The following is a 22164-nucleotide window of genomic DNA, read 5'->3' on the forward strand; positions in this document are numbered from 1 at the left end:
GTTACTGACACTTTCATGGCCAAAAAATCTCCACTGAGGACCACACAGCTCTGTTTTTGATCTCCCTTCTTGCTCTGGAGTGCTGTCTGCAACTGAGTGGCAGTGGAAGACACTGGAGGGAAAAAAACTTGTTCTCTCTTTAGGCCACTTAAGTACTTAAAAAGAGGACTTGTTTGTCAAGAGCTGCAAACCTCTTTTTTTTGACAAGCACTTAAATTCATAGAGATACTACCATTCATTATACTTCCTGTACCTTTTAAAAAACTCCATTTCTTAGTTTTACAAAGCTTCTTCTTATCCCTTCCCTTTCTTACCTACTCCCTGTTTTCTTCTCCTCGCTCAGATATGCAGTTCAGGGAACTGCAAACATATTAATTGTACAGGTTTACTTTTATAATCTTTTGTTTCTGGACCACATGACTAGAAAAAACAAAACCAAACAAAACCACAATATTTTGTTTATTAATCTATGTGTAGTTTCAGAAGACATATGGCTTTATAGCTGCAAACAGGGCAGTGAATGTTTACTTCTAGCCATTTTCCTCTTCCTATGTAAAGTCATTTAGCCTCTCTATGCCCCACTTTTCATCTGTCAAATTCTTCCCTTTTTCAAAGCAGTATTGTGAGATTTTATTCATTAATGTTTGTTAAGTGCTTTCAGATCATCAGATGAAACATAGAAATGCAAAGTATTATTGTGTCTGTCTTCCAGCCTCCGAACCGATGAATTCTGTTCCTGGTGATTCAGCCAAATAAAACAGAATCTCAAATACACAGAAACCACCAGACACTAAAAAATTCTACATTCTGCTATGAAAAAAATCCCACAGGAAACAATTATATTTCTCTAGCCTTTCTGAATCTTCATCAGAAACACACACCTCTACTGTAGAGGTTGACCACATAAAACTATGGGAAACTATGGGAAATAAACTCTTTTCTTTTCTGAAGAACCATTCTGAATTTTGGCACAACTTACTGATTTACTGATTTACATGGAATTCAATATGATTTTTCTTTTGGGTTGCTAGCAGCATCTGCTTTAAATGTTAAATAAGTAATTTATAGGATAAATATTCTGTCTGATAGACTGTGTTATTTATATGTGTGTTCATTTCCTTGCATAAAGGAAGATTGGATCCACAACATAGTACGTGCTAACAAAAAAAAGGACAACATTCTTTAGAGTTTATACACCAGATTACCAATAACAGGTGATGAAAGGTATTTTGTAGCAACCCATTGCAATTGAATACCAGCATAGCTCAGTGGATCCTAGAAGGGAATACTATCTGATGGCTCCTGGCATGACCACTCTGAGAGAAATTAATGGCTTAATTCAGTTCCATGAGAGCAGAATTCCTCAGCACAAAATTAAAATGTTGGAGCAGTTTGCCACAATCAGAATTGTCAATGCTCTTTTTTTTAGTTAGTCGTAATTTCTGTATTTCTAGATTCTCCACTGAGTGCTATTATTAATCCCCAAAGAGTGACAGCTAAAAAGAAGTACAGGAATAACTTACAGACCTGCCAATTCATGTGAAAACTACAGTGTAACTTAATAACATGCCCTTTCCTTCATGAAAATCAGGCTGTAGTGCTAAGGGCACTGAGCCTGGAAGTGTGCAGAGAGAGGGACTGGTGCAGTGCAAAGAAGGAGCCTAGGGTGATTAAGGGGCAAGATGCAGAGACAAGGTTATTTGGTTTAAGTTGCCAAAACTGTCTCTGATAATGAAGTTAAACGTTATCATCCTCCTTAGTGAAAAATGCAGCCATGTGTTACAATGACCCAACTTGTGTTTGGGTGGTGTGCTGAATTTGGGCCGGAGTAATTCTAGAGCCAAGGTTTCAGTTTGAATAGAAATGTATGAACTGGTCAAACCTTAAAGACAAGATTTGACTGAGATGGAAACAGGTTTCTCTGTGTTGCTGAATCTCAACTGAAGGTTTCTGAGAAAGCGGAAGCCTGAGCTTGAGCCTGAGCTCAAGCCTCAGCACAGCTTCCGTGAGTACTACCTTTTCCCTAGGGAGCTGCAATCCTTCTAGTTCCAAAAAGCCACTGTAATTTTGTGATAAAATCTCTAAAAGGAAAAAAGAAGAAAAAAGTAAGGTTTTAAAATTGCATTGCAGATTACTGTAGCTTTGTTTTATTGGTGTGTTTTAGATAGAATTTATGTTTTAAAATTAATTTTAAAATCATGTCAACCAAAGTTATACACAATAATGAGGACACAACTACCTCAGTTCTGCCTTTGTACCTTTGTGTAACATCCTATTGGTCTTGTGCTAGTTAAGCTATGAATCTAAATAGGTAAGCTTATCTAGCTCTGGTAGAACTAGAGAAAAGCCTAGGAATATAGTCTTAAACGTGTCTTATTTCTAGTCTGCTGTGGTGATGTGAGCTGTTTGTTTGTTGTGGGGTTTTTTCAGAGCTGAGCTTGCAGCAGGATTTTTAACCATTTGTATTTGGAAAACCCCTCCCAGAGCCCATTTAGGCATTGAGTTCATTTCCTCCCCAGTCCTAGGAACCTTCCTAAGTTCCTTCAAGCTGCTGAAAGTCTTTTTTAATTGCTGCACACCTTCAGTCCTTTCCCCAGTGAAGAATGGGTAGGAGAGCTTAAGGGTATTTATCTCAGTTTAGCTCTCCCCTTTTTTTTTTCATTTGTGCTATGGAATCTAAGCCAAATACTGCATCCAGCTGCAACAGCTGTTGCTGTTCTGCCGCTTGTTCTGCTTTCTGCTTATGCTTATGTTCCCAAAAACAGCTTCTCTGGGAAGTTCTGTGAAATGAATGTGACATCAAGGTGGTGCTAACTGGATTCCCCTTTACTGACAAGCTCTCTCTTTTACTGGATGCCCTGAATTTGTGATAATGTCCTATTAATATGTGTTCTGAACTTCACTCTACACAGCAAGTTCCTTTTGTCACCTCACTCTTTACAGTACTGAAATATTTCCTTTGCTGTAGTAAGCTGTAATGTGGAGTCTGATCCTGCCAAATTATGTTCACTTTAAGTAAGTGAGGAAATGATATCTCCTTTTCTACTTACTCATAATAATTTTCAAAGGCTTTCACATCACTTGCCTCTTACAAGCACATGTACATACATTTTTCTGTTGCATGATAAGTCAAATATATTTGTAGTAAAGTAGTAGGGTAAATGCAAGTTCTGTGTACAATCAGGCATCCTGAAAATACAGGCTCACAATTCCATTAGTACAAAGACTTTTAATTATCTCATTACCTAATTTCCCTAGGATAGCAAATAAATATTCTGATAACTTTATAGCTGAAACAGACTGCTGTATATCTGTATCCTGTATTTCACAATGGTTGTAAGCAATTCCCATAGAAAGGAAACAACAGTAAATAGAAATGTTCCAGAGTTTTAAAATGTTCTTATCAATGGCACTAAATTAATTTCATCTGTTACATGTAGGTCAAGATGAGATTTGAAAACAAATACTATAGTGCCAAAATAAAAATCTGAAAGGTATTTCTAAAATCCGTGCCTACAGAAAAACATCTCTTCTAGTTTAATCAAAAGTATGATTTTAAACTGATGTGAACTGTACAGAGCCTTTTGTAAAGATTATCAGTTCAATTTACGGCAGGATGATTTCTTCTTTAGTTTCAGTTGCTTAAGATTTTTTTAATGACACAAAAATAAGATAGCTTTAAATTATGTAAGACTCTCCAAATGGTTGAGATGTAATGGTCTAATTTTAATTGGAAATACTAGTGCATCTTATAAATCCTGTTTGTTAAGACACTGTTAATCATGCCGGCCTGTAGCAAAAGTCTTGGAAAAGATAAAAAAAGTCATTGTTCAATTTTGATAATAGCTTATTCTCAAAAGAATTGAAAAGTTTTCAGAGGAACCTGATTGCTTCAACTAGCACAGGTTCATAAAGAAGGAATCCTTGTAGTACCTTAGACAGACTGAGGTCTCATGGCTCCTTGTTCTCCTTTATTCGTTTAAATGCCATTTGGACATTTAGAGCAAAAGCTTAGTCAATTCCTTAATTAATTCTTATTCCCATATCTTTTGATCTTTAGAGACTTCAGTCAGGCTTCAGTGATGCAGCTGGTCTTGATGGAAGTAGAAAACCAGCATTACAGATCACTGAAGATATCTAGCCTTTAAGAAAGTTGTTTAGACTTCTTATTCAAAGCACACAGGCTGTTTATTATACAGAAGAGAAACGTCAGTGATTAGTGAACCCCAGAGGTTTTACCAGCATGCATCCTGGAAGTGCTACCATATTTTAATGCTTTCTATAGAGTAACTGAACTGGTCCAGATGAAGACTACATGAAAACTCCGTTTAACAAATTCCAGTCTAATTTATCTCTTTCAAGGTTGCATTAATCATGTCTGAAGTCTGGCCCTGCTGAGCTCCTCAGAAGTAGGTTATGCTTACTAGCTTTAAAGAGCGAAAATTCAGCTTAATGGAACGTGACAGCCCCATTACACTGAATTCTGAGTTGCTTAATATCTGATTTTAAGAACTTTTCATGTCTCTGCAGAAACCTTTGTGAAACAAAAGTTTACCACCTTTGAGGAAAGCACACATGCAACTGAAGGGTGCAATCCAAAGTCTGCATGAACTCTGGATTCAAATAGTGAAAGAATTCTATGTTATCAAAATCTGATGTTTCAGAAAGCAACATCTGATTTTGTGCATGTGCTATTTTGAAATTGAATGCTTTCTTCAAATGAGGTTTTAAAGCATGGCTAGAATTTAAAATTCAGGCTCAAGACAAGTGAATTTTTGGAATTCATTTAGGATTTGTTCATTAAAGTGAATCTAAATTAATTCTTCCTTTGTCTTTTTTGTGATTTAGTGTAGCAGTTCAAATACCAGCTAATGATTTTATGTAGCATTATAATTTAGCTTATTCTGTAGTGATAGCAATCATCTTTGTAATGTAGAAAAAACACCCATTTGCTTTGATGACTCTAATGTTGTTCAGCTATTAGAAGTCTACTGATTGCTTCTCTGGTGCTGTAGCTTGGTGTTTTGGACAGTTTGGGTGGGTGACCATTTCTCTGCAAGAGGTCAACATTACTATTTCATCTATACATTTCCTTTTCCTTAGGTGCTTTCTTGGCTTAATGGAGAGGTGGAGGGGTCTCTCCATGGTGCAACCTCATGACACTGTGCAGGAGGATTAATGCAGTAGCCCTGATGGAAAGCAAAACCGCTCGCTGTAGTGTTAGGTATTACCTAAGAACACACCATGGGAACTTTCAATTTGCTGTCAACCCTACTCATTCCTGGTAGTGCAGGGCCGTCAGGCTGCTGATGGAAATCTCCACTAAGTTGCTGATGCTAGAGACACCCAAAAAGCATTTGAGTGGGCAGGTGAGGACTAGCAAAGAAAAATATTTTATGAATGAAAAAAAGTATGTTTGTCCCTGGTGTGGAATTAAGCTCAGGTTTAGCAATGGCTAGAGGTCCACCAGGCTGGCACATGTGGAAACAAGGACTGAGACAATGAATGTTTTTTAATGAGAAGTTACATCTTTCCTGTCAGTAACACTGCTCCATGTCTTTTCCATTATTATTCTAGGTGTCCCACCCCTGGGTGTGATGGCTCTGGGCATATTACTGGAAATTACGCTTCACATCGAAGGTATGTAACAAGAAGGTTTTATTCCTTAAATCAAACAACTGAAGCACTACAGGGACCTCAACAAATCTCTCTTCTCTCTCTCAATACTGAAGTAGGAACCAGTGCTGTACATAGACATAAACTGATCTATCTCATTCTATTTGTCACCAATGAAAAAAAGTTCTCAGCTTCAGCAGGACTCACTATGCAAATAGGCAGAAAGACTTTTGCTGATACCTAGCAAAATATTTGCAGAAAATTAATCCAGTTTTTATACCTTCTCTGTTAGCCTGGGGAGGGAATTCAACATTCATAATTTTCTTCTGTTTTATATTCTGAATGACTTAACTCTTCGTCTCACAATCTTACCTTTTCTGGCATTTTTTTTCCCACACAAATTCTGTTTCTTGATTGTTCTTGCACATCTCTTCTGGACTCCCTCCATATTTCTTGAAATGCTAAATTGGACCCAGTTCTTTGCCTCCCATCCCAGCCAAACCCTCACCAGCTTTACTCATACTTAAAAAGTATCTCTGTTACCTAATATTCATCAGTCTTGCCAGTACATTTCAGAATAAAGCTTGATTTGTTTTTAAAACACAACACATTGTACATAATTATGTCAGAAGAATGGAAAGATAAAGCTGTTACTTTGACTGCCTAAACCATAACTATGATCCTTACCAAGGGCCAAAGAAAGCTTCATTTTACAAACCAGGGTATTACTGGTAACGCCCAAGTGAATTAGTAGCACTGCAGAGATAACGCTACAAATGCTGTGCAGTTAGCAATTCCCCTGTGGCTATTTGAGAACTATAAATCAGTAGAGAGGAGAAGCACCATACTTTGTAAATAGTTATCCACTGTTTGATCAAAGAGTAATAGTATAGCCCACCTCTATTTTGTTAGGCTCTTCACTCCAAGTCTGGTTATTTTCTTGCTTCACTAATGCCTGTAGTTTTACAATTGGCTAGAACTACTCAATACACAAATTTCCAGTTTAAATGTATTCCCAGTAAAAGTAACAAGCAGTTTAAAGTCAAAACATATAACATAGACATTTGGCTTGTGCCATACTTTTACATGCTGTAAAAATGAAAGATTACAATAACAATTCTAGTAATGCACAGTTAAACATCAAAAGTACAAATAACATTATAAAGAAGTTGTAAACATTTTTAAAGCATTTTAAAAGCATGATGTAGGAGATTAAATCACATAAGCAAAGGGATTATGATCAAATGAAGGAGTACATTTAACTATATGTGGACTTAACAGCTCACAGCTCTACTAGCACTATGCTTGGTGTAGCTATGCCCCAACTTTGCTATTTCAGGAAGCTGTTTATGTAAACAAGGTAAAATGTCACAAACAAGAAACCTAAAAGCAGGGGAGAATTGCTGTGTGTCGACTCCTCTTTTTTAAACCCTTTCCCTGAACACCGTCTCCTGGCCACTGTAGGACCAGACCACAAACTGGAGGGTGTTAACCTAGTTTCATTTGTAAATTCTTACGTTCTTGCATTTCTGTAGATGGATGCTGGACAAAGTTTTAATTTGATTCTGCAGCATACTCAGGACATATAAAGATATAAAAACTAATTCTGCAAAACTAAGTGATCTGGAATTAATCCAGTCTGCTGGAATTTAACACATTCAGTCTTTTGAAATGTCACTTTGTCTATATTGACCATATAACTCCTTCTTTTCTCTTCCAAAAAGCTCCTGGCAGCCCCAGATCTTTGTCTGTCTGCAGGCATAGGGGCACTGACGCTGCTGCAGTAGTCTTCTTTCCTTAAAACCAATGATGTCCCCAGAAGACTTGTCACATTTACATGGAGCCAGCCCCGCACTGTTCAGGTCATGGCATGTGTCAAGGCTGTTCTCTGAGCTGGTGAGGCTGGCAAAATACATGTTCTTTAAAAGAGCAGCAGACCAGTAGCATAAATCTGGAGCTGTTAAGTGTGAAAGACCCCACAGCACGTTCACAGTGAAGCTTTCTAGTTCCCACACTGCAAATTAGCATTTACCTCTGCTGGCAGCTGAGTTAGTATTTTTGTTTGTATCAAATACCATCCCTTACAAGCCTTTCAGTTTCAGAAGGAAAAGAATTACAAACTTCTCTCCTAAATGGCTGCCAAGATGTCTAGGTATTTAAAATGGCTGCTCAACAGCAAGCACACAGGAAGGCAGATTTAACTCTGCCATAACTCTCTGCAGTTCCACACACCCATTCAGTGTATGAAAGAAGTTGCTGCAGCATATACCAGTGTTGGATTTCCCTTGCTATCTTTTATTTTCATTTATATCTTTATTTATAAGGAATGAAACTGATATAAAAATGAAATAATATGTTTACTTTTTAATAGCTTTTGGTTATTATAGGATTAAAAAAAAGAAAAAAGCAAAGGCTCCTCCCTGACATATGTTTTCTTGGTGAATCTGCTGTCAGAGGAAAAATGAATTAATCATAACCTCAGAAGCTGTCTGTTGGAAATGTCTGTTTAGAGGACTTGAAAGGTCTTAGAATTTTCTAATAAATCATACTGGCAGAATAGAAAGATCTATTGCAAAAAGATGATGCACCAAAATACCAATAAGTAGGTGATAATTAAATTGGTTTAATATGTAGAAAGCATTAAATCATTAGTCAAGGCAGAAATTCTTCATTCAGATTTTGCTATGAAAATGTCATATCTACGAGCACATCCATCTGTACACATACTAAAAAAAAGTATTACTTTCTGAGGCATTTTTATTAACTATTTCATTTTCAGATGCAAAAACTGGTTATTCTTACACAGTAGGTATGACTAGTCTCACAGATAAGCTATGGATGCTTGTAAGTCCTTGTCCTCTCCCCTTCACTTTCTGCAGTCCAGGAGACAATGAACTGAACTATTCCCAAACTTCCCCATTGCCCTAGAACGTGCTTCCTCTTCCTCTAAATCCCTCAGATTCTGTTCCCCCTGGTTCTGTCTGCTTACAGATTATGATATTTTTATTTTCAAAATAAACTATTTTTTAATTGGCAAAGGCTTTCTGAGGCTTAGTTTGTACACAGGGAACTATGATACTTTGATATGCACTATGCAAGTTTGAATAAACTGCACCTTGCGTTAAAAAGGAAAATGATCAGCTGCATTTTAAGTAGAAAATGAGAAGAGGCGAGAGCATAGGTCCGAGCATTAGAGTGCAGGTACCTACACTGTTAAATTGTTTGTATGGCCTCTGGCATGGTCCTGAGCATGGGCTACTGAAAATCTCCCAGGCAATTCTCAGGTATGATTTGGGGCTCCGCGTGGGTCCAGATCATTCTCTATAAGCAGTATGGATGTGGCTGTCCTGCTGTAAAGTGGCAGCAAGATTAGCTGTATGGATGTGAGCTTGCTGGTCTGGGGTCAAGGTCCTAGGTCCCTTCTGTTTATTACTATAGATGTAACCATGCTATCTCAGTGAAAGTTGCTGCATAATACACTATGTCCAATATCTTATACTAACATTCTTTCCTTTCTTTAATTGACTTATTTATGACTTCACCGTATGTTAACTCTATTTTTGTCTATTTTTCATTTACCAGCACAGAATTCTCTTTGTGATTGCATCACCATTTTCTATGCTTGTTCTTCTCAGTCCTCACTGGTTTTGACAAGACAAGATAACTGAAAATTTTGCTACCATTGTTTCTGTCTCTTTTTCCAGAAGACAGGACCTACTATACAACACCAAAGTACTTTTTATTATTATGCTGAATCAAACATTTAATCTTTTGGGTTTTTTTTCTTTCCCTGTGGCAATTTTTCTTTAGTGACACAACTTTGTTTCTCATCTCGGTGCTTTTGAAGGTGGGGTTCTACTAATGAATTTATTTTTTAATGTTGATGTGTTAAGATGGAAATAACATCTAAATAGAGGACAAAGCAAGGTTTTTGGACAGAACTGTTTGTGTCCTCAGATAGCAACTACTTAAAAAAAAAATCTCTAAATATCTATTAAAATAATTGTCAAGTCTACTATATATTTTCTATAGTGAAGTCTTCATATGCGACGAAAAAGATGAGCTTACAAAATCTTGGAATAGATGTATCTTTTTCCATCTTGTGTAGTTAAAAACTTATTCACAGTGTCTATTTAAATGTAACCTTGCTTAGGCTAGCGTAACTTTGTCTCTACCAAATTTTTTTGTCTGGGTGAGCTCTGAGCACTGAAACTCTCTTCTCAGGAAGGCGTTGTACACCTCTGAACTCTGCTGTGTTTTTATTCAGCTTTTCTATAGGACTCTTACAGGATGTTCAAGAATAAGTTTGACAGTGTTTCTAATGTGCTCCCTGGAGAAATCTTTAGTCCTACCAAGAGATCCAAAAACTCCTGGTTTTTGAGCCTATTCTTCTGTCCCTCCCAGACATACAGAGGACGCAATTTCTCTCATCCCTGAAACACTGTCTTCTATTCCTTTTAAAGCTGTCGCTGCTGCTGCTTCTGAGTCGGCTAGAGTGATGATTAGGCAGAGTTGAAGAGCTGCTTTCCCTGCTCCCCGGGGACTGCCTGTGCGTGTGGCCAGCGCAGCGCCCGCAGCCCTGTCCTGCAGCGCCCGCTGGCAGGCGCGGATTCCCCCTGGTGGCTGCACACTGCACTTCTCCTCCTTTCAACAGCCTGAGCTCTCAGTTTGGAAACAGGACAGGATTACCTCTTCTGCCAGTTTTTCAGATAAAATTCAGATAGATTTTTCCTTTGAAAACTGTAGCCAAGAATAATAAACTGGATTTTAAAATGTTTTCTTTCACTCAGTCTTTCAGGCTGTCCGCGAGCAAAGAAAAGTGGAATCAGGATAGCACAAAGCAAGGAAGACAAAGAAGACCAAGAGCCAATTAGGTGAGAACAAATATTGCCAAAGGACCTTCATGTGTTTTATAAGGTCATACATATCTTCAGCTTTTTATTAAGGCTTAAATATTATGTGATAGTTATCCAAGAGCAGATAGCCACATTGCTTTCTATGAGTGAACTGTAAATTAAGGGTCTGTGCTGATTTATTCTAGCCAAGGACACAATCTTCTATAATTTAGAAACAGCTAAAAATATATTTTTCACATTAAATAAAAAATTTATGTAGATCTTTACCTCCTAAAAAACCTTTAAACATGTTTTCATAATACAAACAATACATGCTAAATAAAGTAGTTATGGGAACAAAGAATTGAGTATTTATATGAGATTGCTGCAACAAATCTGACTGTATTTACAGTTTGCAAAAAGCAACTAATTCCTACCTATAGGTCTTGATTTCTTCTTGCAAGATGCTGTGAAACCAGTGGCCACTGAACTCAGTGGGTTTAAGGGTTGCTTAGAGCTTTCAAGACTGGATCCTCAGTGAAGCATTTAGCGTAGGACAAACAGTGAAGTAACCATCCTTGTTTTGACATGTCTTATGTAGCAGCATACTGAAAAAAGACATTATTTTCTTTAAACATGTCATTTTGAAGATTCTAACCTGTTCCTTCTAACCCTGGTTATTTGTTTTTTAGAATTACACAGGGCAAAGGTATGGGTAAATTCCCAAGTAGTTTCCAAGTAAGGAAAAACATCAGATGAATACGGAGCTAATCTCTCTAGGCTGTAGCACATAGTTTGCTATAATCTTTCCTATTCAGAGTGGTTAAATCCTCAGGGTTTCTGATGAGGTGCTATGATCACTTTACACCTAACTGTTTATGCCTAACATTTTCATGACTTCTGACAAGCCTTCCTTAGATTCTATACACATCAATAAAATGTGCCAGGGATTATACTAAGTAGGATTTTATGCTTATACAGTTTTCATGGGCAATTTCCCTGCTGAGTGGAGCTCCATAGCCAGCATTTCAATTTCAATGTGATATTTACTGTAATGAACACCTGCAATTCAAATATATATCTCAGTCCTTTTGTTGCAATTGCACAGTATCAACAGCTGTGACTTTGTGTACTGGTTAGCCTCCTTACAGTTTATCAAATAACTTATTTTTTTTCTTACGCTTGTAATTTTACCCACTACAGGGTATCTTGACTATTTTTAAGGCCACAATGCATGATTGTTCTTCTCTTTTCATGTCGGGTTTATTTTGACTTTGTTGTAGAGGCTACCAGGTATATGATGGCAAGACAATAAAGTTTATCTCATCTATCTGCTATCCAGATGTCCAGTTCCTGGTTGTGATGGTCAGGGTCATATAACTGGAAAATATGCATCCCATCGCAGTGCATCAGGGTGTCCTCTAGCTGCCAAAAGGCAAAAGGATGGGTACCTAAATGGGTCACAGTTCTCCTGGAAGTCAGTGAAGACGGAAGGAATGTCATGTCCAACACCAGGATGTGATGGCTCAGGACATGTCAGTGGTAGTTTTCTTACTCATCGTAGGTGAGTAACTATCGCTTCTATTTTTCACTTATTAATATTATTTAAATTAGACTTGCAAGATTTGAAATACAGCTTTTGTCATGGCATTTCTCTGTTCCTTTTGAATTGTATTATTACTTTCAAAGATAATCTTCCTACATATGTTTGTAGATAACTGGAAATTAAGACACAAATGTTTTGACGCAAGTCTTTGCAGGTAGAGACCAGGATCTGAATCTATAATACACAGAAAAATTTAGGGGAAAATAGCATGCAGGACAATAGCTGTAAATCTGCTACAGCTTTATTGAGTGACTTTGAAAAAATTACCTTATGATAGACTCCGTAATACACATATGAGTACCCCTAATTTTCAGAGATATCAAACACATTGTTGATTCCTGAACTTCAAATCATGGAACTAAATTATTTTAGGAACCAGTTCCATAAAAACAAAGTACTTTCACTGATTTGGTAATGAAAATGTTAGTGGAAAGCAACAAATGCAGAAGACAGCAGATTAGTTAAAACCAAGGAATACAAGTATTTACAAGAGAAATACAAAGCCACATTTTTTTATAAACTTAGCAAAAATAAGAGAACTTCAGTAACGACATTTTTCATTGCTTTTAGGAGATGAAGGATGAGAAAGTAGCCGGTCTGTTAGGGATAAATCTTACTGCCATTTTAGATATTAGCTTATGAGGAAGCAAGGGTGTTCTTGGAGCTTTGAGTGGGAATCTCAGCCTGAACAAGACTCTAATGCTAGAGCAAATTTCTTATTATGTAATCACTTACATAAAACTCTATTACTTCAAATATGTCAAGCCAATGTGCCTAATTTGTCACCCTTCTGCAGGCAGACCTCACTTGAACTTCTGTACCTTTTAGTTAACTAAACCAACTGATCTTGCTGTGTAGTCTGTTCTAGATACAGAGGTGAAAAGTGTACTTATTCCTTCTTTTGCCTGTAACTATTTCCTTTTATTCTTTCTTCAACAACCCTTCATATGTTAACTCAAAAGCCCTACTCTTACTGCAGCTTCTCCTGACTTTGTGCACAAAGTTCCTATTCATTGTTCAGGTTCAGAGCTGGTTATCCACTCAGTGTTTGTTTGGTACCTACCATGAAGGGATTCTGGTCCAAGATATGAGGTGCTACCTGAGTGGTCAATCATACACAGCCTACAGCTCCCATAGGATTTAGGGAGCAGCAGATGCAAAGCCCCAACCATTTGTGCACATGTCCAAGTTTCCTACTTTCAGTAAAACGTCTATATTCATGTCCATATTTCAGTTTAGCTTTCTTCATAATGGTGTAACATTTATTTAATTAAAACAGATCTGTCATTAAAATTTTGAAATTATGTTATGTTTAGTTGAGAGATGGCTTTCAAGGAGCATTTATGTAGATTTATATTTTTAAAGAGAAAATTCTTGCAACAAGATAACTAACTTCTAAAAGGAATGTACTAATTTAACTGCTCTTCAAAATTAAGGGGCAAATGGTATGTAGAGATTAATTTTTTTACAGGAATGTTTTAATGAAAAAATAGAATAACATTTTGATATTTGGTTGGGTTTTTTTCAATGGTAAACATAAATATAACATTTAGCCTCATAGCAGCCATATGCTTTTTTGAGTACTGTTATCTTAGGTAGAAAGTGAGACCTGTTCTTGTGTAAAAAGGTCCATTGATAGAGGAGTGCACCAGAAGACGAAAGGTTGATTGAAATAACTGATGGAAGTAGATTGATCTTACTTAATAATCTTGATAAAAAGCTGATACTGTAAGTTGTTGTGAGCAAGTTTAACAATTTCTTAATCTTCCATAAGATACAGCAATATTAATAAAAAGCCATACAATTTAAAAAATATTACTTATTCCTGTAGAATTCTTCAGTTACTATTTAAAGGGCTAGGTTCATTTGCTTACACAAAGAAAAGCATCTGAACCCATTTTAGATGTCTTAGGATAATTATGTGGACTCCAGCTGTTGCTCAGAAAGGCAGACATCTGTGGTAGGTCCAGTGTCATATTTACCGGTCTTAATGATAGGTCTTCACAAATGGCGTTTCATGCCTGCGTATAGACAACTGAATCAAACTCTGCACTTAGGACTGAGCTTTGGAACAATTCACCTACTTTAGTTATCTACTTAGAGGTGAACATGGTGCTTTTGCGTCTCTTCCAGTGAATGGAGTAAATGGATTCTGGGGGATTGTTCACTTCACCTATAAAGCAGACACCTGCCTTTGATCGGTTGTACCTCATCAGGCAGTGGGATTTCCCTGCCTACAAGTAGACACTTTATGCCACTGGAAGCGTTGGCAGGGCATGCAAGAGGGCCATGCTGGGCTGGCAAAAACAACACTCCCACTCTTTGATTGTGACAGCTTAGAGCCAAATATGCTTCAAAGGAAATCTGGAAGGGTGCCAGACGTTAAATGAATGGGCCCCAGAGCTCCATGACAGCTTTGGCACATAGTTCCTGTGCAGACATTTAGACCTAGGTGTCCTAATGTGGAGTTCAGACCCACCTAAATTACAGACCATGTATTTTCTTACTTAAGGATGGAATATCCCCTCACTTTTAGTGTATCTGTTTTAATAGGCTGTAGCCTCGTCTTCTACCTCAGACAACATTTTGCTATACACCTATGACATCTGAAGAGAAGCAATGATGTGACAATTGCACACTGAAACCAGGCTTATGTACAGCTTTTTGCAGGCATAGCTGTGTCCAGTATGCATAAGGGGAAAGCAGGACCACGACCACTAATTGACTCAGTAAAAGTTTCTAGGGAAGTAGAAGTTCAAAGTCTTTAATTTGGGCAGTACAGCTTGCTTCTCTCCTAATAGGTCGCTTTTCTTCACTAGTACAAGTATTTTTCTATCAGCATACTTCACAGATTCACAGAATTGTCAGAGTTGGAAGGGACTGCTAGAGATCATCTAGTCCAACTCCCCTGCTAAAGCAGAATCCCCTAGAGCACATTACTCAGGACTTCATCCAGGCAAGTCTTGAATATCTCCAGAGAAGGGAACTCCACAACCTTCCTGGGTAGCCTGTTCCAGTGCTTTGTCACCCTCACTGTACGCAAGTTCCTTCTCATATTTAAATGGAACTTCCTGTGTTCCAGCTTGTGCCTGTTGCCCCTCGTCCTGTCACTGGGAACAACTGAAAAGAGTCTGGCTCCATCCTCCCTGCACCCACCCTTTTGATACTTATAGGCATTAATAAGGTCTCCCCTCAGCCTTCTCTTCTCCAAGCTAAAGAGACCCAGCTCTCTCAGCCTTTCCTCAAAAGAAAGATGCTCCAATCCCCCAGTCATCTTTGTTGTCCTCCGCTGGACTCTGTAGTAGTTCCCTGTCTCTCTTGAACAGGGGAGCCCAGAACTGGATGCAGTATTCCAGATGTGGCTTCACCAGAGCAGAGGGAGAGAATGACCTCTCTCGACTTACTGGCCATGCTCTTCCTTATGCATCCCAGGATTCCATTTATCTTTTTGGCAACAAGGGCACATTGCTGGCTCATGGATAATTTACCATCTACCAGGACTCCCAGATCCTTCTCCTCAGAGCTGCTTTCCAGCAGGTCCACCCCTAACCTATATTGCTGCATAGGGTACTTCCTCCCCAGATGCAGGACCCTACTGTTGCCCTTGTTCAACCTCCATAGGTTCTTCTCTGCCCAGCTCTTAAGCTGATCGAGGTCACACTGGATGGCAGCACAGCCCTCTGGTGTGTCAGCCACCCCTCCCACTTTTGTATCATCAGCGACTTTGCTGAGGATACACTCTGCCCCATTGTCCAGGTCATTGATGAGTATGTTGAACAAGACTGGACTGAGTATTGACCCCTGGGGACACCACTGGTTACAGGCCTTCAACTTGACTCTGCTCTGTTGTTCACAACCCTCTGAGTTCTGTCACACAGCCAGCTCTCAATCCACCTCACTGTCCACTTATGTAGCCTACACTTACTGAGTTTTCTAATGAGGATATTATGGGAAACAGTGTCAAAAGCCTTGCTGAAGTCAAGGTAGATGACATCCACTGCTATCCCCTTGTCTAGCCAGCCTATTACAATGTCACAGAATGCAATCAGATTAGTCAAGCATACTTTACCATTGGTGAATCCATGCTGACTTATCCCAGTGACATTCTTTGATTTCACTTGCTTTGTGATGACATCCAGAATGACTTTTTTCAACACCTTACTGGTCATAGAGGTGAGACTGACCAGCCTGTAGTTCTCTGGGTCCTCCTTCTTGCCCTTTTTTGAAGACTAGAGTGACTTTAGCCCTCCTCCAGTCCTCAGGCACCTGTCTTGTTCCCCATGACCTTCCAAAAATGATGGAGGGTGGCCTAGCAGTAATATCTGCCAGCTGTCTCAGAACTTGTGGATGCATATCATCAGGATCCATGGATTTATGGAGGTCCAAATTGGCTAAGTGGCCTCTAACCTGGTCCTCCTCTACCAGAAGAAAGTCTTCCTCTCTCCAAACCTTATCTCTTATCTCCAGGTTCTGGGATTCGTGAGAGACAGCTTTAGTGCTGAAGACTGAAGCAAAGAAGGCATTGAGTTACTCCACCTTCTCTGTGTCTTCTACCACTAGGGCACCTGCCTCATTCCTCAGGAGGTCTACATTTTCCCTAGTCTTCCTTTTTTTTTGCTTATGAACTGGAATAAATCCTTCTTGTTGTCCTTGATACCCCTTGCCAGATTTAATTCCAGGCGGGCCTTAGCTTTCCTTGTTGCATCGCTGCATTCTCTGACTACATTCCTGTATTCCTCCCAAGTAGCCAGTCCGGTTTTCCACATTCTATAAATTTCTTTCCTCCATTTAATTTTTTTTTTTCAGAAGACCTTTACTTATCCATGCAGGCTTCCTACCTCTTCTGTTTGAGTTATTCTTCATAGGGATGTGCCAGTCTTGAATTTGGAGCAAGTAGTGTTTGGCTAAGCATAGATATTAATTGCATGTGTAGTGTACTTAATGTGTTATTTGAGATTTTATATTCTGCTGCTCATAGACAGCTGTTAATGTGCCGTTACCCAAGCAGCTGTAGTACTCTAGAAACAGGAATGGCAGACTGGCTTGTGAAAATGCCAAGTCTTGAATTAATTAAAGATACATACACACACACTTTTTGAGGTTTTTGAGGCAAAGATTTCTTAGAGATGTTGTTGCACCTTGTATGAATGGTACAATGCCACTGATACCAGTGGACCCTTGAGATGATCCACAAGAACTGGTAAATCAAGACTTACTTAAAAGCCTGCTGCAACTGGGATTACAATGCCTGGAATTTAAATTTATGCATATTTGTACATATATGCTTCTGAAGTAGAAATAAGTAGTCAATTGAAAATGTCACAAAATTCAGAAAGCGTTTAATCCTACCCTATGAACAAAGGCCCCAAAGGCCTTTTTTTTGTTTATTTTTGTTTTCTGTTTATTTAACATTAGCCGTGCCTGTCTCCATAAATTTGTGTGAATAGTTTTATTTTGTCAAAGAGTTTTGCATTGGAAAGAAAGGCAACAGAGGGTTATCAGAGGGGACTTGAAGCAGAGGATTAAGAGTGCTGTACTTCAAAAAAGAGCTTGTGCTAGCAGGAGAGGCCAGTGTGAAATTAGGTGACCTATCAGCAATATGAAAATTAATTGGAAGGTTTGTAAGCATGGAATCAGTAGATAGGTGAATGGAATAGGTTATAATGAAATGTAAATTGGTTATTATACTGTAGCTTTCCAGTTTGGTTCTTGAACAGGCCCTTATATCCTCATATGTGATTTAAGAAGATTCTTCTGCATGGCATAATTTCTAATTCAACGACCAGTTGGGGAATTTCTCAGAACATACTTGGATTTAGCAACCCACCTCCTTGTCACAGAAGGAGAAACGTGCTTGTGCTGACTTAAGTGGAAATTACATTCAGAAATGCCTTTTCAGATCTAAAACAGTGTTCATGTTCCCATCTCCTGCCCACTGCTATTTAAATCAGTGTTCACCCATTTCAAATACAGTAATTGAGCTTTTAAATTCCCTTTACTCTGGAAAAATGTTATGGTTCAACCTCAGTAGGGAGCTCAGTCCCCCACAGCTGCTTACTCCCTCCCTCCCAGTAGGATGGGGGAGAGAATCTGAGGGGTGAAAGAGAGAAAACTCGTGGGTTGAGACAAAGGCAGTTTACTAAGTAATGCAATATCTGTCCACACAAGCAAGGCAAAATAAGGAATTGATACACTTCTTCCCATCATCAGTTCAGCCATTTCCAAGAGAGACGGGCTACATCATGAGGAGCCATTTCTTGGGAAGAAAACCACCTGTTTTCTCTGTTAACTTTGTCCTCCCTTCTGCGTTTTCCCCCCTGCTTTTATTGCTGAGGCAAATGTCACACGGTCTGGGATATCCTGTTGGTCAGGTGGGATCAGCCATCACAGCAGTGTCCCCTCCTTACTCCTTGCCTGTCCCCAGCCTCCTCACTGGTGGGCAGTGTGAGCAGCAAGGAAGGCCTTGTGTCTGTAAGTACTGCTCAGCCATAAAGAGAACATCCTGTGTTTTGGTCATAAATCCAAAACATAGCACCATACTAGCTACTGTGAAGAAAATTAACTCCATCCCAACCAAAACAAGTAGAAAAACACATGCTACTAGAGCTGTAACATACAAGAGATGATAAAATTCTAAGTATGTTCCCTGTTGTCGTGGTTTGGGCCTAACAACGAAGAACCAGCCATCTTGCTGCTCACTCAACATCCCCCCCACACACACACACTGGGATGGGGAGGACAAAGGCCAAATAGAGAGGCTCATCGTGACAAGGACAGGGAGGGTTCACTCACCATTTACAGTCCCAGGCAAGACTCAACTTTGGGGAAAATAATAATAATTTAATTTAATATTAATCAAATGCACACAGGACACATTAAAAACAAAGAGCAGTTACCCCACCCTCCCTTCTTCCCAGGCCCAAATTACTTTGCTCCCGATTTCTCTACCTCCCTCCTCCCCAGTGGCAGAAGGGGACAGGGAATGGGGTTTAGAGTTAGTTCACAGTCTTGTTCCCTGTGGCTCCTTCCCACTCAGGAAGAAGGATTCCTTACAGTCCTCCCCTGCTTCCCCACGGGGTCCCTCCCAGGGAAGAGTCCTCCACAAGCCTCTCCTTCATGAGCCCTTGCCACAATGTCAGGAGCTGCTCCAGCGCGGGCTTCCCACAGAGTCACGGGCTGCTTTGGGAACAGTTACCTGCCCCGGGATGGGGTCCTCCATGGCTGCAGAGCCTGGTCCACAGGCTGCAAGTCCACATTCACCCTTCCTGGTGCCTTCAGGGAATGTTCCTCCGTGAATGCAGGAGGACAGCTGCCATCTCACCGTGGGCTGCAGAGGAACTTCTGCTTGGGCATTTTCTTCCCCCTTCTTCCTCACCAACCCCGGGACCTTCACCCAGGCACTGCCTTTCACCTCTCCAGCACAACTTTCTCCCCCGCTTGCTCTCTGCTCAGGTCTTATGTCAGTTCTTCATATGTTAATCGTGGAGGTGAATCTATTGTCTTTCTAATGCCCCAGCCTTTGCTACTAAAGCTGGGGGAGCTTTTAGTATCTTCTTGCAGGAGCCATTTCTGGGGCCCCTCCCCTGCTACTGAAACCATACCAGAACCAAACCAGCAAACCTATTAACAAGCTAATGCTAAATAGAAATGAAAATGTGGAGAGGGGGATTTTTCTTTAGTGTTAGCTGTATCCTGGCTGAGGACAGCAGGACTCCAAGATCTGTAAACAATTTTATAGGCCTAGTTAATGGTAAGGCTGTCAGAAGGCCTGCAGGAAGATAACAAGAGTGCGCTCCGGTCAGCCATAGCCTCACACGCATGTCCTGAAGTGAAGAAGCACTGACAGTGCTGTTTCCTCCAAAAATTCTAGGTTGCTCACAGCTCTGAGCTGCACAGCTGCATTGTTGAGCCTGGGAACAGGCAAACTCAAGACAGAAGCTGCCCTCAGCAGCTGCTGGCTAGAAGCAGGTAGATAACAACATTCACACAAATCCCTAGAGAACTTCTGAGCTCCCAAACTCTCAAAGCATTCAGGAGATGACACATGTGAGGTAAGAAGGATGGAGATGTAGATTTTCTTGTGCAGATCATTTTTATATGCTCTTCCAGAAATAGATACCGTCTAAAAAACCTGAGTTATCAACCTCTGCTGCTGAAGGGAAGTTTTGCAAGTGCCACCTACAGACAAAACTTGTGGTGCTCAGGGCTGCAGCTTGAGCCTGTGTCCTAGAACAGCATCTAACCCCAGGGTTTAGCTGGGGTAGGTGTTCACATGCAGGGTGTCAAAGTGGCAGTAGCTCTATAATCTGGATGTTTTGCATCTCCAAACGTGCTAGTGGCTGCAATTTGCTCCTAAATTATTTCAGAGCTTTCAGTCTTTGTTTACCTGAAGTCATATCCTCTCTTAGCATCAGCATTTTTCAGTCTCAGCATTTAAAAACTTTCAGAAAAGAGCTATATGGTGACAAAGGGTATGAAAAGGCCTCAGATTATTTTGATGTTTTGCATGCAGGCTTGCAACCTCTTCTATTTGAACAAAATCAGTCCTGCAGTCTTGGACCTGAAATAGCATTTGTGTTGATGTAGTGTTGTATGAGGCCTATAGATAAGACCGCAGGACTTACATTACACTTACATTACACTGTCTGTGTTACTAACTGCCAGCTGCTCCTTTCAGTTCATGGGAAAATGAAAGTCTCCAGAATTTAGATGGAGGGAATCAGTTCCTAACAGGTGTGGGCTTTTCAGTAGGATAGAAAGCTTGTTTGAAATAAAACCTGAATTAAAAAAAATAAAATAATCTAATGCTTGCAAATAAATGTAGAGAGAAAAACTTAAAAGCTTTATTGAACAACTGAAAAAGTTATATCAGAACTATGGACTTATGCAAATCAAAGATATCAGAAGGCTCATATTAATACTGTGGTACAGTGCTGTGAACTGCAGTGCAAAAATGAGATATGTCATTATAAAATACATTGTATAAACACAACAGACAAATAATCCTGAGCATCCTTTAAAACACAAAGAATCCGAGCTGCCAGATGAATTTTCAGGATGCTCTGAACTTTCAAAAAACAAAAAAAAAGTTTTTGAGGAATTTCTGTCCAGGAGTTATATCTGTACAGAACCAAAGGTTAAAAGCACTTTTGAAAGGTGTTCTTGTGCTATGTTTAAGATAATCTTGAAAATGGTGAAGACTTTGTGGAGAGGAAATTCTTCTTGTTCTTCCATTTATCTATTTATGAAACTGTCAGATTCCAGATTTGTAAGAAACTTTTAATATGTAACTCATTAAATAATATTATTGCATCTATTTCTGGCCAGGCCTCTTGTCAAGTCAATTCTTCTTTGTTTTATTTTTTAATACAGTAAGTTGACAGGGTGCCACATTTGAGTCGACATAAATTCATTCTTAATTTTCACTATTTTAGTTTCTCCTTAGTAAGTTTTTTAAAGTTGTTTAGGATGTTGGGGTTTTTTGTTTTTAATTTGCCTGTCCTCTCCATTCCATTGATTCATTTTGCTGTTTCCCTCTTATTCTTTTCCTACAAGCTCTATGTTGCAATCCAGCAGGAAAAACTCATACAATGTTAAGAGTATAGAAGAATTAACCAAACTCACTGGATTTAACAGAAACTACAACTGACAACATCATGGTGACGTTATTAAAAGATGACTGACATGCAAATGTGCTGATGTGTCCAAGAAGATGCAGAGATAAACAGGGCAATTAGATGTAATAATGACATACATAAAGGAGAAAAATATTAAAGTAGTACCCCTGAGGTGGATCCTGTAGTATGAGGGATTTTTTGATTTAGGAATTTTGTGTTGATCCATAAAGTAGAGGAAAAACTTCTTTACAGTGAGGGTGAGGAAGCACTGGAATAGTCTGCCCAGGGAGGCTGTGGAGTCTCCATCTCTGGAGATACTAAAAACCTGCCTGGATACAGTCCTGTGTAAAGTGCTCTAGGTTATCCTACTTCAGTGGGAGAGTTGGACTAGATGATCTCTAGAGGTGCCTTCCAACTCCAGCAATTCTGTGATTCTGTGATGTGTCTTTTAAAATTATTTTTCAACATCTTCCCATCCTCCTCCTCTCCT

General features: G+C 39.3%; 1 protein-coding gene across 1 annotated transcript in view; it reads left to right on the forward strand.

The window, feature by feature from the left end:
• MYT1L (myelin transcription factor 1-like) overlaps positions 1–22164 on the forward strand; it is a 135079-nt gene that overhangs the window by 97566 nt on the left and 15349 nt on the right. Inside the window, exons 15-17 of the mRNA XM_009999169.1 lie at positions 5578–5640; positions 10407–10490; positions 11794–12015. Of these exons, the coding sequence (XP_009997471.1) occupies positions 5578–5640; positions 10407–10490; positions 11794–12015 (369 nt within the window). The remainder of the gene's footprint in view (positions 1–5577; positions 5641–10406; positions 10491–11793; positions 12016–22164) is intronic.

Source organism: Chaetura pelagica, unplaced genomic scaffold (genome assembly GCF_000747805.2).
Source record: "Chaetura pelagica isolate M959 unplaced genomic scaffold, ChaPel_1.0 scaffold90, whole genome shotgun sequence".
NCBI classification, from domain to species: Eukaryota; Metazoa; Chordata; class Aves; order Apodiformes; family Apodidae; genus Chaetura; species Chaetura pelagica.